This window comes from Enoplosus armatus, chromosome 12 (genome assembly GCF_043641665.1).
Source record: "Enoplosus armatus isolate fEnoArm2 chromosome 12, fEnoArm2.hap1, whole genome shotgun sequence".
Lineage (NCBI taxonomy): Eukaryota > Metazoa > Chordata > Actinopteri > Centrarchiformes > Enoplosidae > Enoplosus > Enoplosus armatus.
In genome coordinates, this window is record NC_092191.1 from 24247223 (window position 1) to 24270151 (window position 22929).

The 22929-nt window shown below is 42.0% G+C and overlaps 1 protein-coding gene across 2 annotated transcripts in view; it reads right to left on the minus strand.

Moving 5' to 3' along the window:
• nt5c2a (5'-nucleotidase, cytosolic IIa) overlaps window positions 1-22929 on the minus strand; it is a 25312-nt gene continuing 2383 nt past the window's right edge. Inside the window, exons 1-19 of one of the 2 annotated variants that reach the window (XM_070915431.1) lie at window positions 20032-20152; window positions 19822-19942; window positions 17064-17102; window positions 14085-14158; window positions 11530-11647; window positions 11323-11418; window positions 10381-10472; window positions 6252-6309; window positions 6027-6120; window positions 5884-5937; window positions 5622-5705; window positions 5337-5378; window positions 3987-4094; window positions 3769-3835; window positions 2715-2885; window positions 2225-2276; window positions 1897-1957; window positions 357-533; window positions 1-240 (exon numbers count right to left, since the gene is read on the minus strand). In XM_070915431.1, the coding sequence (XP_070771532.1) occupies window positions 1-240; window positions 357-533; window positions 1897-1957; window positions 2225-2276; window positions 2715-2885; window positions 3769-3835; window positions 3987-4094; window positions 5337-5378; window positions 5622-5705; window positions 5884-5937; window positions 6027-6120; window positions 6252-6309; window positions 10381-10472; window positions 11323-11418; window positions 11530-11647; window positions 14085-14158; window positions 17064-17102; window positions 19822-19922 (1728 nt within the window). In that variant the 5' untranslated portion in view covers window positions 19923-19942; window positions 20032-20152. Of the gene's footprint in view, window positions 241-356; window positions 534-1896; window positions 1958-2224; window positions 2277-2714; window positions 2886-3768; window positions 3836-3986; window positions 4095-5336; window positions 5379-5621; window positions 5706-5883; window positions 5938-6026; window positions 6121-6251; window positions 6310-10380; window positions 10473-11322; window positions 11419-11529; window positions 11648-14084; window positions 14159-17063; window positions 17103-19821; window positions 19943-20031; window positions 20153-22929 lie in introns of those variants that run through there. The other variant, XM_070915432.1, reaches the window with a different exon arrangement.

The following is a 22929-nucleotide window of genomic DNA, read 5'->3' on the forward strand; positions in this document are numbered from 1 at the left end:
CTACTCCTCCTCCTCCTCCTCCTCCTCCTCGTCATCATCCTCGTCATGGCAGTGGGTGATCTCCTGCGGAGCCTGAGGGAAGAAGTGGGGGGGCTGGATCTCGCTGATGGATCGGGTTAGCTGGTGCCGTTTGCACTCGATCTCCTTGAGGTCGACGTCGTGGCGGTTTCGTGTTGCCAGCGGCGACTCTGTGTCCATGATGCTGATGTGGGTGTGCTCCACAGTCGACTCGTGAGGCATCTGGGAGGGACAATTTTGAATGTATATTTTGCTCCATGAATCAAAAATACATACAGTGCAGACGACGGGCAGAAGCGCGTAAGGCTGTTTAAAACTTTGCCCCGAGTGAGTCTCACCAGCACATGTGCAGCTCTGAACAGATAGCTGAAGGGGTAGTAGAGCAGGTTGATAAAGGAGGCGGCGTACAGGTCAGCGTAGCGCATCACTTGGGAGGCAAACAGTGTCTGTCGGGATCCACTACGAAATAGACTTCCCATCATGCCGTAGCACATGTCCATGTCATGGGTCACTTTCTGCAGAGGACACAGAGACATGCGTGGGAATATTTAATTTGCTGATATTTCTCCTCAATCGTGAACATTTTGGCAGACATGATTTGTCTTCTTTGGCCGCAGACCAAACATTTCTATGCGAGTAACACTTTGAGTACTGTGCATGGGCATACAACTACCCCTGCAGGGATAAGTTGTATCAAATGTGGTCACAGTTTGTGTCATCAGTGAAACCATATGCTGTTTCAGAAAACCCAGCATCTTGACGGTAGACACTCTGTCCACTGTGCTGGACATCAAAACAGCACCCTCAACATGTGGTAGCGTTCTGAAGTGTTGGAACCTGCCCTGATGTTGCTGAAACAGGAATACGAACAGGCTGTAGAAGAGAAAAGGGCTGTCCCAGTCTAACAGGCAGGGCTACATTGAACACGGTAAGTATGCGGAGCAGCTGCTGCAGCACTACGCCTCCACTGTAATCAATGAAACTGGCTACACCAGGTATGAGAGCAGCGTGTAAGTGGTGTGGATCCACTCTACAAGCGTAAAAACAGGTCAGTCTGTGCACCGTCCTTTTACACAGAAATGGGTCGTAAAGTGTCTATATTTAAGTAGTCATACTGTATATCGGCTACTTTGTATCAAACAGGGCTTCCACTTTGGGGTCTTGATCACCCTGCCGCTATTTATTTTGCAGGCACCAGCTGGCGGTTGCTTCCCTTACATGTAGTCTGTAGATGTTAACTCATCCATACTACACAAACTCTGTGAAAAAGGTGACAAAAGACACGATCGCAAAAGGAAAGCTCTCCGTCTTTGTTTTGCGCTGCAGGTGTAGCCAGTAAAAAGATTCATTCTGCGAACGGTCCGCATACATTACGTGTTCAGTGTAGCCAAAGAGTAATGCTCAAGAGATTCCCTGGACTCATGTCTGCACACTGCTTCCATTTTAATTATGACCATGACGATGGCATGAATGATGACAATACAGATGGCATTCTGTCTTTATGTCCGTTGTGATAGCAACATGTACATTTGATAGTGCTCTCCACTCCTGTACCTGCAACACTACAACTAAGAGTTGAAGGAACTCAACAAAGAGTGCTGAACCCAGTCTCAGTAATATTTACTGTTGTGAATGTTAAAAGTCCCTCAATGTCCACAGAAAGAATTGAGACAACACCAACAGGGACATTGAGAGCTCTTCTGTTTGTCACAATGGTCACCATACAACATGTTCCACAGTAGTAGTAATGGAAATATAGGCAACATCAGCAACTTTAAGTGTTACACAATAATTCTTCAAAATCTCACATTGCTTGACTTGTATATTTAGTGGAGCTCTCTTACTGAGACAGGAGGAACAAATGTGTGTGTGGTGTACCTTAATCCGTCTCTGCAGTGAGCTGATGTCAGGCCTCTCATTGCTGCTGCTGTCCAGATGCCTGAGGACCAAACATAAGTGGGTTAACCCTAACCCTGTGATCAGCTGGAGGCTACACAAGCCCTGCAAAGGCCAGATGAAATACATAAATATTTATAAATTTATAAATATTTTTTTACGGTGTTGACTGAAACTTTTATCAGGAACCAATTTCTCAAAATTCTGTTGTATTAACTTTTATGTGAATCTTTCCCCCACCAGAAAGTCTAAAAAGGTGCAGTAATAACACATTGCAAGACAAACAGCCACCTAACAAAGAGGAACTCACTTGTAAAGCTCTGCAAGGAAGCACTCCAGAGACTGAAGCTCCTCAAATATGGCTGAAAAACAACAACTGGCATTAATATATCACGTTGCATTGATAATGAATAATAATAATAATAATAATAATAATAATAACAACCTGTCTTTAACCAGACAGTCCAGAATATGACAACACACTCTACTAGCACTGATCTGAGCTCCAGTGAATTATTTCATGGTCACATTGTTACATTTGGTTACTGGAAACCAACACAACACTGAAGCCCAGCCACCTTTTCTGTCCTGCGGAGTAGTTTTCCTTAACACTCTAATAATACTTATTTTATAGATTGTTTATTAAGTAACAGTGAACCGCTGCTGCTGATGTTAATGTTACTACTAAAAGTTAAATACCTTGATTTCTAATTAAGCCAGATCATAATAGCTGAATAACATTGTTAAACCAAATTAAAACAGTAGCGTGTGTGTATGAGTGTGTATGTGTCCAGCCTCACAGCTCTTGTCAGTCCACACATGCAACTCCTGGGCAAGCTCAGGTATCACCAGGAAAGTCCTCCAGCCCTGACGCTTCTTGGATTTGAGAATGTCACCGAAAATGTGGTCTCCGATGTAGACGATGTCCTTTCCTTTAGCACTTAGCAAGTCACACACGATGTCTGAAGACCCTGGGAGTACGAATGTGGCATTTTCAGTATCATAATGTCATTGTGGGGACTTTTATCCACACTATCAAAATCAATGGTCCATAATCCATGATGGTTTCGTATGAAGTTGCAATTACAAGCTCAGTCACAAATTTATCACTTTATCATTTTAAAGAGCCACAGAAAATATACACACACTCATAGTGCCACTAGTTTTATATTTCTCAACTAATCAGAGGTGCCAATGTAATATAGTCCTATTTTACATCCCTGATGTAAACAAACCTTCATCAGCATCACAAAGTGTACACTTTGACGTAGTTCTTGTGTAGCATTAGTATGCGTACAACCCATAGACTGTATATAAAGATGGACGACGTGTCTCCACTTCCTCCCACTGTACAAAAATGAAGCCAAGATATCCCGGATACGGCCACTGCCATCTTGCGCTGGTGATGTCATTTGGAGTCTGCGCAGTGGTGATTGGCGAGTGGAGCCGCGGCATGACCGACCATAACGCGATCCCACCACAATCAATCTCAGGTGACAATCATGACATTTTATCCCGCTTTTATAGCATCAAATAACTAATTACAACCAAACTTACCAGAAAAATGAACACTTGAACAAACATCACCGTGATAAGAACTACCTAAGATGACAGAAACCATCTTTAGGAAAAATGTATGTGATGTGTACTTTGATTTTTTTGTTTGGCCCATGTCCCATCCGCTAACATGCAGCCAGCCACCAGGGGGCGAGATGTTTTGGCTTCACTTTTGGGGAGCTGTCATGTTGACCATCTTTATATACACTCTTTGGTACAACTGCGTGAGTTGGACTTAAAATCATGTGATGTAATGAATCAGTTAAACAAGGTATAAATCACTATCTGCTACATTACCTCCCGAGTAAACAATCCCATGCTGGAGGGGTCCAGTGTACGTGCCGATCTTCAGCCGGCCTGTGGTCTGAGAGAAAACCCAAGACTGAGTCACATACAATATTTATATATCTTTATACAGCAAAAAATCTTTCTAAGATAGAAATTATATTTCAAACAACTGCACTCGTATATAGTAGTAGTATGGGGTTTTTGTCCATACTGTAGTACACACTCACAGTGTCCACCTGCCGCAGCACGGTTCCCTCTCCAAAGAACATGGGCTTACGGGCATCCACCAGGATCAGGTCAAAGTAGGACTGCCAGGGCCGGTGGGGTGTACCCGGCTACAATAAACACACACACAATTTATGATTTCAATGGTTTTTAACTAAATTCTGGTTGTACCATGTCTACTACTGATCTACTGACAATGAGATCTGTTGTTTCTTTTCTCCCTTGAAAACTGTCCTTATATACAGAGCGCCGCAGTGGCCAGAAAGGGAGAGAAAAAAAAAAGAAAAAGTATTCGTTACACATTAATTTGTGCACACGTGATAAGTGTATATACAGAGAGCCAGCACAACAGACCTGCCGAAAAGCACCCTGCTGGGAGGTATCTGTGTCTGCCGGCTCCAGGAGGGCTTTGAGGCCTAAGTACATACAGTATCTGGAGCATCACCACGCTGTTGTACTATCAAACAGTGCTCATTTACTTAAACGTGATGACATTTTCAATGATACAATAACAGTTCCTTTAGGGGAATCCTATCCAAACAATGCGCAATGTTAATATCTCTGTGAGGGTGTGTGTCAGGTGTCTTTGAGATTGACAGCTTTCACGCATCATGGTGGCCCTCTGCATAGTAAGGCCTGCCTCCATGCAGAAGAATGGCGAATGTGGAATACCTCCTATCTTTGTATCAAGGTGGATTTTCCAGGTGCTGTAGATTTCACAGATGTGTTTTCTTGCTATCAGATGATTGTGTTTGCTGTGATGTTATTGTGCAATACTCATGAGAAGAATGAATCTGTGATCAGCATTGCTTCATTATGACATCTAACCACTGTTTGTTGTTATAATCACTGTTCTGACATTAGTGGGTGAGTGCAAAGTTTCTCCTTTATATGCTTTACTCACAGATGCGTGAACTGACCCGGAAATGAAGCGTTCAGAGCGCAAAATAATAAAACGTTTCTACAGCCCTCCTCCTCTACTCTCCTCTTTCAAAAACAGTAAGCAGTCATGTTAACAGAGGAGCAGCAGCAGGCCAGGCAGGAGGGACTGTGACAGCCGAAGAGGTTGGTGTGCTCATTGGGGGAAACGCCGCTGGCTGTTTGTTTCGCAAAGCAACCGCAAGAAAAACACATAACACAACCTCTATGCTGGACTCAAACTGTTAACTTCAGAATTAATGTTTCCCATTACTCAACGCTCAATCAAAACGTGGGACCAAATGTTTTTTTTTTCTCTCTCTATGGCCACTCCGGGGCTCCGTAACCATATCTGTTCCAGAGAAGCAAGGTGGTTCAATTCAAATCTGTTGAGACTCTTGACAATACAAATGTTATCAAATCATTCTTGTTACCTTTGGGCCGTGAGGAAAGTCAAACAGGTAGGTCATAATTTTCTGTAACAAGACAGGAGAGGTTTTAATATCCTGGCCCAGAACAACACAGAAAAAGGGAAACCATACAGCATCATTAACATCACTTGGCATTATTACTTTATTCAGCAACTTAAAGCGCAAGCATTCATGCAACCTTGAAAATGAATCAGTAAATTATGAGTTTTCCTACATAAATATGAAAGAGCAGGCTCTGGTTTGCTTTAAGCATTCATCAACATGTCTGACTGTGAAGTTTTACCTCACCTCTGTGTATTTGTAATCACTGTTGGTGGCCAGAAATACTTTGGCTACTTCATTCATGCGACTGAGAAGGAGAGGAAGCTTCGGCTTGGTGGAGGAAAAACAGAGCAAACATGAACAAGACAGAAAAACTGAACAGCAAATGAGACTGAGCTAAAATGTGTTGTAATACAGTATTTGTAACCCTGACTATAAAGTAAAAGTCCAGGTTGGTATAGAGTTGGTGTATATCTATAAGGAGACCTTATCATGGTGGCTTACTTACATCCTTTACCACATACTTTTCCAGGTTTTCAACCGTTTTTTCTTTTAAGGACCCCTGTGAAAATAAATAAAACAGTGAACTGAGGGCTGGAAACAGGCCTCTGCCTGAAAACAGGTTTAATATGGAAAAGGAAATGAATCTACCTTGAAATGAACCCAGTCCACGCCGTCTCGGACGTCCTGGAACATGCTCTTGTAGGACATGAAAAGGTCGCCATCTTTGAAGCCAGTCTCACAACTACAGAGACAGTTCAAAAGATAGTTCTTATTGTCAAGACAGAAAGAGCATTTAGAACATGATTATTGTTATTAAACAGGCTCTTATACTCCCAACAGACAGCCAGTGCTGTGTATGTAACGGTGCAGTACCTTGAATATCTGGAGCAGTTACTGAAGAAATCAACCAGGCAAGCAAAGAGGTAGGTTTCTGAGGAAGAAGGAATAAGACTGGAATCACAGACTATAGACCTGAATATCAACATGCATTCAACTGGACAAATCAACACTAAAGAAAAATCATATCCACATCCTTGTCGAAATTCAGTTTAAGATCTATTACTCTTCTTTCATCCTTTTTAAAGCTGGATTGCAGGACTTTTACGTGTAAATGAATGTCCGTTACATTCAAGCCGTTGCCAAAAGCCTTCACAAAATGCTGATTAAGCCCATCACCGCCAGGTAAATCTCTCTGTATTTCTCAGTATACAGCGTTTTTTAAAATATTGTGTCTGTGGCGACATTCCCGCGATGGTGCACCAGAACTGATGCGTTTTATGCCACCAGCAGTGATTGGTTTGCCAGAGCTGAATGGGGGAGCAACCGCAGCGATGGAGTGGACTATAGCCATGGCTACAGCAGAGGCATGTAGAGACAGAGTTGCATCAAGGACGTTCAGAATGCTTGATCATCACCTGATTCACATAGACTTCAGATAGTTCCAGGACATATTAGTGTAAGAAGCTATCAACCATTAGTTATTTAAGCTGTCTGTCAGTTTGGGAGGACCACCATGCTGTTAAGTTTGTATTGTATTGAACCTAGCTAGCCTTGCTTGCTAACCTTAGCACTGATTTGTAGTTACTTGTCTTTAATATTATTTCAACACCTCCTGCACACTCAGTGCTGTGCTCATCTTGTTTTATAGAATGGAGGGGGCCAGCAAGTGTTAACTGTCTGTCTTTCAATTCAATTCAATTTTATTTATATAGCGCCAAATCACAACAAACATCATATCATGGAGAGTCTGTTTAAACCATCAGTTCAAATGGCGCAAGCTTTATGGACATCACCACGGATGGATGCTTAAAGTGAATACGTTCTGGAGTGTTCTGGAGAGAGGCCAACGAACAAATGGACCGACTGATTAAATGGCTCTATTTGACCTACATCCTTTGTGTGGGTGACTGTGTGATACTACGATTTGCATAAGAAACCGCTACAACGTGGCATAAGCTACAGGTAACAATGTCCGCTGGTCTAAACCTATACAGAAATGAGCTTGAAACTGCCTTCTGGTCTATTGGAATTTAAAAGGATATCACAATCTTCTTTTAGTACCCACTCACACAGACATTGCACCAATGGAATGACAGTATAGACATCAGTCACACCAGAACATCAATATAGGTAGCACTACCAATGCAGAAAGATACAAATTATTTTCAGTAATTATTTGCAGCTAAACTTTTTAGTAGCTCCACCTTATCCAGCATGACAATTTGCCACTTTTCTGTTTTTCAAAAGATTGCAAATGTAATTATTCTCTAGTCAAGAGCCAGCCTGCAACCACGAGGACAGTGAGGAGATGGTCAGAGGAGGCTTATGAGACACTTCAGGGATGTTTTGAGGTGACTGACTGGCAGGCGCTCTGTGAGCCGCATGGAGAGGACATTGATGGGCTCACAGAGTGCATCACGGACTACATCAACTTCTGTGTGGACTCCACTGTCCCAGCAAGGACTGTCCATTGTTATTCAAATAACAAGCCATGGGTGACAAGGGACATCAAGGCCATACTGAACAAAAAGAAGAGGGCCTTCAGAGCTGGCAACAGAGACGAGGTGAGAACGATCCAGGGGGAACTGAAGGTAAAGATCAGGGAGGCCAAGGAGAAGTACAGGAGGAAGCTGGAGTGGAAACTCCAGCAGAACAACACCAGATAGGTCTGGAGTGGAATGAGGACCATCACGGGTTACAGGCCGACCAACAACAGAGGAGCTGAAGGCAGTGTGGACCGGGCCAACGAACTGAATCTGTTTTTCAACAGATTTGACTTTGTGGGCCCTGCTCAACCCCCCCATGACTCTTCTGCTATCTGCCTCCAACCTTCACCTATTCCACTCCCCCCTCACCCTCCTGCTCCTCACAGCCCCCCACCCCCCTGTGAGAGCTTTCCTCATACCTCGTTCACCAGTCCCCAGGCTGACGGCACTCTTCAACCTGACGACACCACCCCTCCCCCACCGGTCATCTCTACAGTGTGCTTCACTGCCGACCATGTTAGAAGACAGCTGATGAGACTCCACTCCAGCAAGGCTGCAGGCCCTGATGGTGTCAGCCCCAAGGTGCTTAAAGCCTGTGCCCCCCAGCTATGTGGAGTACTTCACCAAGTCTTCAACATGAGCCTGAGTCTTCAGAGGGTCCCCGTGCTGTGGAAGACATCCTGCCTCGTTCCTGTGCCGAAGACGCCGCGACCCAGTGGCTCCAAGGACTACAGACCCGTGGCACTGACCTCCCACATCATGAAGACCCTGGAGAGACTCGTCCTGGAGCAGCTCCGGCCCTTGGTCAAGCCACACTTGGACCCCCTTCAGTTCGCCTACCAGCCCCGACTTGGAGTGGAGGATGCCATCATCTACCTGCTCAACCGCGTCTACGCCCACCTGGATAAGCCGGCGAGCGCTGTGAGAGTCATGTTCTTTGACTTCTCCAGTGCGTTCAACACCATCCGTCCGGCTCTACTGGGTGAGAAGCTGACGGAGATGCAGGTGGATGCCCCCCTCGTGTCCTGGATTGTCAACTACCTGACTGGCAGACCACAGTATGTGCGCTTACAACACTGTGTGTCAAACAGAGTGGTCAGCAACACCGTGGCCCCGCAGGGGACTGTCCTCCCTCCCTTCCTCTTCACCATCTACACCACGGACTTCAGCTACTGCACTGAGACCTGCCATCTTCAGAAGGGTTCTGACGGCTCAGCAATAGTTGGATGTATCAGTAAGGGTGATGATGAGGAGTACAGGGCTGCTGTGGACAACTTTGTCGCATGGTGCGAGCAGAACCACCTGCAGCTCAACGTGACAAAGACAAAGGAACTGACTGTTGATCTGAGGAGGACCAAGGCGCCGATGACCCCTGTTTCCATCCAGGGGAGTCAGTGTGGACATTGTAGAGGATTACAAGTACCTGGGAGTTCACATAGACAATAAACTGGACTGGGTAAAGAACACTAATGCTCTCTACAAGAAGGGCCAGAGCCATCTCTATTTTCTGAGGCGGCTGAGGTCCTTCAACATCTGCCGGACTATGCTGAGGATGTTTTATGAGTCTGTGGTGGCCAGTGCTATCCTCTATGCTGTTGCATGCTGGGGCAGCAGGCTGAGGGTGGCGGACTCCAACAGACTAAACAAACTGATCCGCAAGGCCAGTGACGTTGTGGGGGTGGAGCTGGACTCTCTGACGGTGGTGTCAGAGAGGAGGATGCTGTCTAAGCTGCGGGGCATCTTGGACAATATTTCACATCCTCTCCATGACGTACTGGTCGGACACAAGAGCACCTTCAGTGGGAGACTCATTCCTCCCAAATGTACAACAGAGCGCCACAGGAAATCATTCCTGCCTGTGGCCATCAAACTGTTCAACTCCTCCCTCTGAGTGTCAGACTGGAAATCTGTATCTACTTCACCTGTTCATATACTACCTCACTATTTATTCTTAAATGTTTAAGTGCAATAGATATGTAGTCATACACTTCAGTGCAACACATACATACATATACATTGTTATTGTATATATTTTTTTTACCTCATTGTTCACTTAAATACTGTAAATGTGTATATTTTTATTTTTTATTTTCTATCTCTTATTTTTATATTTGTACATACTTTTAGTTCTAAATTATGCTACTTTACTCTTGAATGGGAGCACCGGTACTGTACAATTTCCCCCCGGGGATCAATAAAGTATTTCTGATTCTGATTCTGATTATTTAGACAAAAGAACCAATTTTAAATCACTTTGGGCTCTGGTAACATCGGTAATTATCTTCTTCTTTTTTTTTCCAATTGTAATTATATAGACTAAATGATGCACTGATTATCCAAACAAATTATCACAAACCAGATCAAAAATGGCTTGGTATCTGATGGTAAAAATGGCTAATCATGCTCACCTGATTCACCTTAAATGTATGATTATATCATGTTTTAATACTCAGCCTCAGTTTTTAATTCTATGATTAATAAAGTTGTAGACTAGTTGTTTCTATTTGTTTTCTTACCAGGCAGGTTGAAGAGTGTGTTGAGGATGTAGAAGCGGTCTGTGTCCCCACGTTGAATAAATTTGTTGGGGTACATCTCTCGGATGTCAGGTCTGCGCAGAGTAAGTACAGATACATACAGGTGGGTAACAAGTGATGAAGAAGGTCAAACCAGCAACCACAATATACACAGAGTAAATGATTTGCATTGCATTGCATTTCTATGAGCACTCTCTGAAGTGGTCAGAAATGTCCATCTTGCCACCCCTGCTTGCTACATGCGTGTGCTATTATAACATGAGATACTAACAACATGGAGATCTGCTCATGAAGACACTGTCAACAGTGGTTAAAACCTTTTTACGTTTAAATTCAGTCTGTCGATTGCTCTTGATTATAATGTACTGTATGTAACCTAATGTTTTAATGGCTGCTTATAAGCCAGATGCCTGAACACACTCATATGTAAGGTACATAACTATGGTTAGGCAGTGTCCAATTTTAGATACCTTCAGACTTTCCCTATTGTTTATCATTGTATCGTAGCCATGCTAGTGGCATGGCTCTAGGGATGGCAATGTTGGTGTGTCAGTTGGTCCACCACTTTGGTCCAGACTGACATTCATGGTGCCCAGAGGATGAATCCTATTGACATTGGTGTTCCCCCGACAAGTCCACTTTTTTCACTTATTCTGTGAAATATCTCAACATCTACTGGACACACCATTTGCTACAGAAATTCATGGTTCCAATAAGATGAATCCTCATGACTTTGGGGATTCTCTGACTTTTCTTCAGGTGCCACCATGAGGTTGACATTTGTTAACATTGTCATTGTGAAGATGTTAAGATGATACCATTAGCATTTAGCTCAAAGGACAGGCTCACAGTGCAAGGGTTAGCAAGGCTGTACACTGGAGGACGGATTTATGTTGACAGCTCAGTGGGAGTAGTGGACCTCACCCCCTCAAGAAGTTGAATCCATGCACACACACCAGGATGTTCCCATAGGCATCCACTTTGAGCAGGTTGCCGTACAATGTGTCAAACACCAGACCTCTGAGCAAAATGAAGACAGAAAATCAGAGACAGAAAGCAGGAAGCATCCATAGGAGTGAGAATTTGTTGCATTCAAATAGATTTCAAAAAGGCAGGGCTTTGTGAACCAGCCTGGTGGGGAAGGAGGGGTCGTAGACAAAGTTGAGCAGCTCTTGAGGATATCCAATGGACACCAGGCGCTCCACTGTCAAGTCGAAGCCCAGCGACTCATACTCAGGAGATTTATACACTAGACAGACAGACAGGGAGACGGACTCATGTGCACAACACATTAAATCACCCTGATGAAGGCAGCGCACCAAAAAAAACATACGCTATACATCAGGTTCATCTGCACCAGGCATCAAGGTCTTACATATACAACATTTCCCTACCCAAACACATTTGTCCTAAAACAATCTTAATTATTCATAACTTTCTCAAGTCTGTTTGGAAATAAAGTTGTAAAAGCAGATTCTTTGAAGCCAGAGTGGGATGCGTTAAAATAGATTGTGGAGTGGAGACCTTTAAACCGACTTCTCTAAATCATCCGTTAGCTCATAAATGCTCTCATGTATCAAATGTGTCAAAGCTGCCCACAAGCATACAGCCACTGACAACGAGTTCTTTGTTTAAGAGGTATAAAAAAAGTTCAATTTACAGATGATGAATACTGGAACATATTAGGGGTGCTACGGTTCTGAAACTGAGACAGAATCTGCGATAGTAATAGTTTATTTATCTCAACTACTACTAATTCTAGAGCACGAATTTTATCCAGAACATTATGGCAGCGCACCAGTTGTTGTCTATCAGCTGGAGCATGCTAGTCAGCTTAGCCCGGTTAGCCAGATTAGACAAGCTCATGTAATGTTGCTGCCTCCAAAAGGCAAACACGAAGGAGAAGACCAGAGCTGGAGTATCCTCTCGTGACATTTATATCCACTGTATGGGTGCATTACTGTTTTCTGGATAGTTACAGAGAAAATAGATTAGGAACGATCAGTGTCGAACTGTGTGCCGACATCGTTCAGCTGAAGTCGGGTTTGTCTGTGGAAACACTTCAAACATGACATTTACGATGGCATCACCTGAATTTGTCGATTAGCGGACCAAGACAAAACAAGACTGGAAGGAGAGTCCTCCTCCCCAGTGTGCATGTTAGTCAGTCCTTTGTTCCTGCCCTGTATAAACCAGCACAATCTGCAGTTGTTCAGGAATTATCAATAGATCAGAGTCTTTGATGGAGCATTACTGACGTCTGTTTTGTAACAATATGCCAGTATGTGAGTACACTAACTGGTACAGTAGGAAAGATGGCCAATATGCTACTGTTACAATGCTACATGTTTAAATTTTTCAAAATAAATGACTAAAATACTATTTTCTAATTTTTTTTAGTTTTCCCTGCTGTACCAAATAAAAACGAACATTGGCCGGCAATGAATTTTGTGTACTGTTACACCCCTAGTACATGTTGGTATCAGCTGTTAAAAAACCCCCATATTGCTCTAACCCTCGTTCATGCCACAGCCCCCTCCTCCCCCCATCATGGTGTGTGGAATTACTGTCTTGAGTGCCTCCAGGCCAGGAATATCCCTGCTCACAGCTGGACGGCAGCAGCTTGGGTTACAGTAGGTGTGACCTCCCCACAAAGCCTGATTTTATTTAATGTCTGATAATAGCTAAAATAAATGACATACATTGCCACTTTGGAATCTCTTATCACGAAGACTAAAATCAAGAGAATTTCTGCGAAGTTTGGTCTCATTTTTTAATTTATATAAAGGAAACGTAATATGTAGACATATTATATATATTCATACTATTTTTACAGTGAAAATGTGCTGCCCCATTTTGTTGTATTTACATTATATTTTTGTAATGTATTTTGTATTTGTATTTTTTATGTATTATTTTTATGTTTATTGGCTTGAGCTACTTTACTTTGCATATGTGGCATTATGGTCCTTATCTATAAAATTCATAAAAAAAAGTTGTACCTCTTAAATAAAAAAAAAAAAACTGAAAAGAAAACATTTATTTGGAGGCAACATGTAACAATAAATTCTTTAGATTTGCTGGGGCCTGAAAATGTGTAACAGGCTGCATCTGGCCCCCTGGCCGGTAGTTTGAGACCTCTGCTATAAGGAAACCTTAGTGCTTCCTACAGTGCTATAAATATAAATCCTTTGGTGTTGGTAACTTTAAAAATGCTCAATTGGAGAAGCTTGGTCAGAGCGATATATAGACTGGGGGCAAGAGCTGAGAAGCACAGAGAATGCAAAGGAAACTTTCAGGGATGTCCTTCTCACCGAGAAGTTGGTCAGATTGGCCAGCAGTATTTCACTTTCACCATTTTTTGTGGGATTGTGAAACAATTACAAGTTCTAGGAAATGTTGCCAGATTGGATGAATTTGCTGTAATTCACAAAGCCATACATCCCACCTTTCCTTGGATGTATGGACTGTGTCCTATTTCACTCACTACCATTTTTTCATCAGAACCCACTTTACTCACTGAACTGTATCAATGAGAATGAGTGAGAGAGTCCGTGCCAGAACATCTAGAGTCTACATGCAGATGGTGTAGGTTCTAGTCACTACTGTTTGACCTTCAGGTGTTTTTTTTTTTTTTTTTTTTTTTTTTTAAAAGGCTGACGCCACAAGGCTCAAACTGCACTTACCTGCCAGAGTGTAATCCATATCAAAACCAAAACACTTGATCTTCTCCATGGCCAAGCTTCGGTTGACAAACACTCTGGAAGGGGAGAACAATGTATGGTCAATCAATGCATGACAGCAGTTCAAATTAAATGCTGCACTGCTTAGACTTCCTACAAAACACTTCTAGTTCACAGTGAATAGTAGATAAATCAGTCTTGTGTAACATTCTTCTGTAAATTTCCCACTTCTCAAGTTAAAAGAGCCAGAGCTAGAGCTACAGCTGAAGAAACTTAAGAGCAGCACTGACTGAACAACACTTTCTGGAGGTCAGGTTTTGATGCATTGTTGGTTGTGTTTATCCCTGTTCAGAGCTGGTATCAACATGCGTCCTGGGTGATCCGATCACAGATGGACAGCTCTACTACCAGGTGTGAATGCACCCAAGATGCATTGAGATACGATCGCTCAGACCACATTCAGAGGTGGTCTGGGCCACATTCAGAGGTGGTCTGGGCCACATTCTATGCAAATGCATCCTGGGCCACATTGAAGGACCGCCTACTCAACTGACATCCTCTGTGTAAGCGGACTTACGCACTCACTCAAATTGCAAAACAAGAAGAAGAAGACACCACAACAACAGGCAAAATGGATTCTCGCGGATGGAGTACACGCAAAACAGTACACTGCCTCAACTCTCTGATTTACAGAGGTCCCTGGTCAACAGATAGCTTTACATGTTGTTAAAGTAACCGCTAACTGTAGCTGCTGTTAGTTATCCGTTCAGCTAGTGCTCCGCTGCCCAGACTGTGACCTCAGAGCGGGAGATGGAGTGTTGGTGTTTACACCACTAGCAGAGGAGGAGGAGGAGGTTTAATAAAGCTTTATTTAGGCTTTACAGCCAAAAGACTGGTAGCTAAGCTGAGCTAATTAGCTAATGGCAGCGACAGTTAGCGATTACTTTAGCAACAAGTAAAACTAACTGTCCATCAGGAAACTCCATAAATCACAGAGAGTTGAGGCAGAGCAGCCGGAGGACACCAGAGGGAAAACCAGAAAACATTTTCTCCATAAAACACGTTTAAGAATCAGTGAATAAAGTTATAAAAGTTGTGTTCAGTGAAGCACAGCACACAGAAGCAATTATTCTATTATTTTTCCAACCTAATTCTTGGTCTGATAAACAGCAAGTTGATCAAATTCAGGTGAAAAACATATTTCCAATGTATTAACGTATTGGTCCGGTGGTCACTGGAGACGCATGTGGAGACACATGTTAATACCAGGTCTGAACAGCCTCTTTGAGGGACCTACCATGAGTCACTTCTGTAAAACTTCACAAGCACAACACCAACAGACATGCAGTCCTACTGGTTATTTATACAGTGATCAGTGCATCTGAAATAAAAACCTCTTAGCCCTGCCAAAAGCCTACCGTCTCCCTTCAAATGGTGGGCTTGTGTGATTTCTGGTGACTATATGTTGACATATACAATTCAAAGTGTTTTCCCGACAGTCCAAATTGTTAACTTTATTGGACATTTAATCATGGTATCCATTACACGTCTGAACTCGAGATTAGGTTATCATTTGTGCTACACCCAGACAACATTCACTGCTGCTATCTGTCTGTATTTTTAGACGAGCAGTACAATCCTTCTCATAGTTTACATTGGCATCAAAATGAGATGCGGCACGCAGTATAAAATCAACAAAATGATCATTTCAATTGGGAAATACACACTCAGTTGCCAGTTTATTAGGTACAGCTAGCTAAAACTAATGCAGTCTAATACAACAGTCCTTAATAAATCCTACCTTCATCACTATGAATAGATAAGACTACATATGAGAAGCACCTCTCAGTAGAACACCATATAGTTCAACAGCAGCATAAACCACAGCCTCCAAAATGACCATATAGTCGAATTAATACCTCTCTAAAACAGTTTCGACAAAAACTGAACACTACAACTTTCATTACAGGACTGTTGAATTAGATTGCATTCATTTTCGCTAGGTGGACATGAAAAACTACAAATGGAGCATATAATCAAACAACAAACACCAATAAAAATGATCCGACCACGCATTTGATTACAGGTCGTAGTTCTTGACGGGGTCTTGAAGGGGTGCAACTAAAGACCTAATCTGCAGATTCTTTTCTCGATTGTCTTTTTTTGGTGCAGTCCAAAACAAAGATATTTTATTTGGCATTGTTTTTGATAAATGACTTAAACGATTGATCAACTATGTAAATGGTTGACAGTTAATTTCACGTTGATTGACTGATCTATAAATCTATTGTTCCAGCTCTATACTTGACAGTATGAGACTTTGCGTCCAGTTCTCAAAACATATAGGTTTCATATCCAGCCCTGACCTTAACTATCCTCTTATACATTTTAAGCCTATCAGATAACCTGCACACATCCTGTAGTAACAAAGAAAGGACTCCACTTATGTAAATTTTCCATTCCCTGTTTTAATCTTCATCAGTTCTACATTTCATAGAGTTACTGTCCAGTAGTGACTCCTATCAACAGTAATACTCTCACTGTGAGAGCAGCTTACAAAAAAAACGCACTTGTACACCAATGTTTCTGAACAGCACCTTCTTGTTTCTCTTACATCACTGACTGCTTATATGCAGAAACACAGATCGTACAATGTAAACCAATAATCTGTGACTGCTCAGACTGAACACTGGCCTCGAGTTTCTATTCAGATGGTGTGAGAGATGATATCACACTGACTGTAACAGATGAGGATTAAGGAAAGGTGCAGGAACAAGGGAAATGCAACAGAAGGAGCTCACACTAACAAATCACAATGACTCCCAGCTGCTGTCTCCATAGGGAGAAACCCAACTCACTATCAGTGTCAGTATGGATGGAGTTCCACGAGCACTGGATGGACAATCAGTTCACATCATGGACATCAAAACTGTGATTTAGTCAGTAGTCGCAGTTTGTTTCAACAATAAAAGGATGGCATACCTCATTGCAGGATGGTTTTGAGCCAGATCCCTTGGAAAGCTTTGTAATAGAGAATACATGTAGTATTACCACTGGCTGCTGGTCTTACCACTGATGTCATTCTACATGGCTATGGTGGACTGTCTTTGTCAGTGAGTAATCTCTATTCTATTGCAGCTCAGGACCCCGTTATATTCCAACATCAGTGATAAGACCTTTCTCCATTACCTTCTATCTATATCATATTATAGTCTCACACATGCAAAAGTCAACATTGACACATTTCATTGCACTTCTTTTCAATAGATTTCATGGGAGTAGGCTCTCTGAACTGAAACTCAGGATTAGTCGATCTTGATAGAAGTCTTTAAAAGGGAACATGAGGAAGTTGCTTTTAAAGCTTTATCAAGTGATTGAGCTTCACAGTTAATTCTTGACCTGGGAAACAGCAGTCGACAAAACTACCTCCACTCGAGCTCCACTTATTCGCTTGTTCTGGAGCTTTTCGACCATATCACACAGTCTTCAATTAAGCATCAAGCTCAACTTTTAAGCCATTGTGGACAAGTGGTCCTAAATGTGCTCAGAAACATGGAAAGTCTGAACATCTATAGCTCCATGATAACCGAGCAAAGTCAAAGACTGTGTGATACGGTTGAAAGCTCCAGAGCAAGTGAGTAGGTGGACTACACTGGGTACAAAATAGTACTGAAGTTCCATGGCAAGCCCTACTAGTATGCTCAAGATGCAGATACTTTTTTCCGGAGACGCTAGACCAAACCAGAGCTTAAAGTAGCAATAGACAACTGAACTAGAAACCCTGATCTCAGTGCTGTGATAAAGGCAGAGTAAAACATCCAGTAGTATTAATAAGTAGGCAGGTTTTGTTACTCTCTGATGGTTTGGAACCCTCTCAAGTCCCGGAGCCCTCTACATCATGTGAATCTTCTTTGCCTCCTCTGTCAAAGGGGCTCCTTTTCTTTTGCCAGGTAGAGTTTCCACAGTTACTACGGTTGTTCCACCGCCTGCAATGCAATTTCCGCCAAATGGGGATAGCTACAGATAGCTACAAGGGAAGAGCTTAACCCTAACCCTTTTAGAATTTATGTAAAAGCACTATCCACCCACCTTGCCACTTTAAAGGCCAGTGAGTATAATGATCATCATTTGTAGTACATCAGTAACATGTTTTCACAAGGAAATCCCAAATTGTAATTAATTTCAATTCCTTCCTATTATTAGACAGAATAATAGCGGTACTGCTTTATAGGTTTCAGTCAGACCCTGACTTCTAGTTCTGTTTCCTGTATTAGTCCCTCCGGTATTAGCACACAGCTGACTGCAGTGAGAGCCTAAAAATAGAACCCCTAAAGGCTGCATATTGTAATGTCAAGCCCGTTCCTCCCAAGGAGATTATTAAAACCAAAAAGCATCCAGACCCTTTTCCTCATTGAAGACGGGGCTGGTTAAATCATGAGGCCCCCTCCTTAACGTCAGTGTAAGCAGCTACAGCTACGCTGTGTGCTCACAGACGACACTTCCGTTTCTTCTTTTCATTGACGCAGCAGTTTCAGTGAGGACATACTGTAATGTTATTAACCTACTAGAATTGATTTTTGGACTATGTGACTCTTAGTCAGTAGTGATCAGTGAAATTATTTCTGGCTCTAAGGGTCCAACAACAAAGGATGGCATACCTCACTGCAGGATGCATTGCAGGACCGGCAACTTTTACTTGAATTTATCTCTAGCTCTAGAACTAAATTGGACTGGTACTTTTTATTTAAAACAGCAACCATACAAGCATATTAACCATAGCAGACAGCAACATACAACAGACATAACATGATGCTGTAACTGAGTTGAAATGGGCAGAATAATTAAATACAAAACATGAAATTGTGTGTGCATTCTGTGTCAAAGATGAGGATGGCTTTAAAGAGCAACTCAACAGAAGCTGACCTCTAGTGGTTTAACTTCTCACCCTGCTGCAGTGATGCACAGGTGAACTCAGGGTGTGTCATTGTTGGGTGCGGTTACGGGAGCAACAGGTGTGCTCCAAATCCCAAGCGGCCCAATGCTGGTGTGAGATGTGTTTTCCACCCCATTTATTTATAAATATACATATATATACATATATACATATATATGTATATATATTACAGAGGAGCAACAGACTTGAATCGTTCAAGCAGAGAGGGGAGTAAAACACTGCACTTCAGCCTGGTGTTAAGTCACTCTTTAAGGATGGCTGGGGAGGATGGCTTTAAATATGGATATTAAAACTGTTGGGAGAATAGGTTTGGGGTAGAGGTAAAGGAGCAGGTTGATGGCTGGGGTAACTTAAAAGGCCATGACCCCTGCTAACCTTGGATCAGCTTTTGCAGGTTTATTTTCATAATTACTGAAAATCCAGGTTCATGTCAGATTGTCAACAACCAACCAACATATCTCATTTATCCATGAACAAAGCCTGAGCCTCATCTCTCCAAAACTAAGTACTGAGTGTGGGAACACGTCTACCAACAGTGTGTCTTCAAGCTGCTGAAATGTGTCAACTTGTTTTTAATCATTTGTCATAAATCTGTAGCATTTCCAATGCTGGGCAAGTACCAAATACTGAACAAAACACACACACACACACACACACACACACACACACACACACACAAGAAACTAGTAAATTGACTGTAACAGTGGTGGAACCAGATCCTTTGGGGTCAGGGTCAGTGCATGTTCATGTTAAGACTTCTTGCTGCAGCCTGACCAAAACACGTACCTGTGGTGAGCTTCACGTCGATACTTCTTCATGGCCACACCGTCCATGTTGGCTGGCAGGTCGGCATAGTTCTGCAGACGGTCACTCCATGATGTGGTCATCCTGAACCGTTAAACTGTGTCTGGGAAGAAAAGGGCTATCGGTTAAAACCACAAGCACACACAGTCTCTACTTCTGTAAGATTATTGTGTTAAATCTATAGAGTTCTACCCGGTGTTTCGGTTTAACGAGTGACCCTGTTAACTGGCGTCTTTCAGCCGAAGGCGTCAGTTGTTGTCGTGGTTATGACAGCTGTTGAAAACAGCAAGAGAACACGTAATGTTAGCTGTCCTCGTAAATGCCTCTTTGATTAGTTTTTCATCAAAACACACCTAGTCTTGTTTCAGTAAACGTGTCACATGCTAACACTCGGTTGCATTTTTTTAAACGTTGCTTGTTACAGAATTTGTTGAAAACAGGAAGAGAGCAAGTTGCTTTCAACAGCTTTCGTAACAACAACAACAACAACAGACGCATTCGGCTGAAAGTCGCCAGTTAACAGGGTCACTCGTTAAACCGAAACACCGGTCTACTCACATTATGAGATAATATCCAGACCTAAACCAACCGTGGAATTAACCGAGCTACAGGATGCCAGCAGTGATTTCCAGGGACAGACATGCACTCAAGACCTCTGACCTCAAACGGGACAGTTGTCCTAAAACAAGGTTTCACCAAACTACTGCAAAAATGGACACTTTTAAACTGAATTAAATTCAATTCAATTTTATTTATATAGTGCCAAATCACAACAAAAGTCATCTCATGACACTTTACAAAGCAAAAAGATGAAACGAAAACTATGACATACGTGTGACCCGTTAACCGATTCAGTCTTTGGCTTCCACCAAATTAGCCAGCAGACATGAATGTAACTCTAAATTAGGATTAAACTACTAAATGGAATATACTACAAACCATGTTACTAATGTACTCTGGCGGTCAGTATCAGCTGGGCGTCGTGTTACAGGGCCATATCACACATATGCCACATTTGTGAACCACGTTTGGCATAAGGTTAACAGTTCTTCCAGACAAGAGCAGAAACGTCGAGCCTAAACTAAATTAGCTCGGTGTCCGGTGAAGGTAACGCCAGCTAACATTAGCACGCACAGTGACAGACCGCTCCACTGGCTTCCCATCATCTCGCTATGCGACATCTCCCAGACAGCCGCTATGTTTACTCAGCCAGCTAAAACACCAAACTGCTAGCTAAGTCACTTCACATAACTTTATTCAACGTGGGAGAACAGCACACTAATATGTAACCGTGGTGGCTGTTGCAAGCTCCCCATTTGACTTAAACACGCTTTACAACAGCCGTGTAACCCAGAGACACACCGACAACACTCACCGTCTTTACCGTGGCTCCTTCTTCTTCTTTTGGTTTTACTGTAGTTGGCATCCTTAACGTGACATTACTGCCTCCTCCTGGATATATTCTCCCTCGATATACACCTTTTTAGCTGAAATAGACATGAGTTGCGCTCCTCTAATACATTTTCACACTGGCTTCTACTCGCCCTGTTCTCCGTAGGATAACCATGTGATCACCTCTGGTCTCTCCTCTGAATATATTTTGTGCATGTCACTGCTCTACTGTATCTTTTCCATGGCACTGATCAGTGACCTGTTTGATGTTTATGCTCTCTCCATGTTAATTTCGGGTCAAATTGTAGGCCTACCTCCCAAAAAAACCCTAAATTATTTCCATATAATTTCAGATTACTACCGTCCCTCAGTTTCTTTCTTGTGATAATAATAATAATAATAATAATAATAATAATAATAATAATTGTATGGTTATTACTGCAGCTAATTATATTTATAAATAATTAATAAATAAATAAAACAATGAAGTAAATTTATAGGAAAGTTTACACAGCATACACTGCCATCTCTTCACACAATCTTAAGACATTACACTTTCTTATGGATTTAAAGTAAAGTTTCAAGTCATTTTCAAAAGCTGAAAACCTTGGAATAACTTTTAAATATCGACATGATGTATATAGAATTTAGCTACCATCACAGTGTAGTTATGTAAGTATTCCAATAGCCACCACAATATTGAAAATCATTTCCTTTGATCATCAGTAAATAAAATCCCATCAACCATTTCTGCCATGCCTACTATTGTACTGCAGTCCAGCATACTTTTTGTTGCTGATGTTCATGTGTCCTGTGACAACACTAATCTCTATAGTTTATGTACTGTCTCTCTGCCACATACTTCTTGCATGCTATCATGTGTACTCAAGTTTCAAAATCTTGACATTGTTGAGAAAAACCAATAATGTACATTGAGCCTGCAGTCCAAACAGTACAAAGTACAAAGTATCACAATTGGCTGTTGGGAACATTTTGCGTGATTTCTTTTGACTCTGCTTGAAGAATAATAAGACTTGACATCCATCTGACTTACGTTGAAAGATTCCTCCTCAAAATCAAAATGTGGTAACCCTTCTTTACCTGTGGAAAAGCTTTCCTGAATTATGCCTACACCAAACATCAAATCAAATATATCAAATATACAGCCTGTATACAAGCTTGTATTTGCGCATTTAAGCCGAAAGCTGGACAGTGTTTTTACTCTTTGTACTCAAATTTACTCATATCTACTATCATTGTTTCTTTGCCTTTATTTTTTTTCCTCTTCTATATAATCTCAGTTACATTCTATATTTATGTCCTAATATCCATATTTCATACTTGTCTTATTTCTTTTTCATTCAATTGTGTGGGTCAGTGTATGTTTATACATGCCTCCTTTATAACTTTTTTCCCCTTGCAGATGCATGTCTGACCAACAATGGGTCCAATGTTTATTCCCGCTTTGTTCTTTCATGAGAAAATGAATAAAAGAGATCCGTTAGTCCACTCAGTTTAGCGTCCATTCAGACATTTGATGATAAGACTGTGCTGAGCCTTTACCCAAGTCACAATCTATTAGAAGCTGGCTGGCTGTGATGTTCCAAGTAAAGCAAAAAAAAGGAAAAGAAAGTAATATAACAGTGTGCACATCCAACCGCAGTTGTCCACACGAGCAGGACAAAACACTTCAACAAA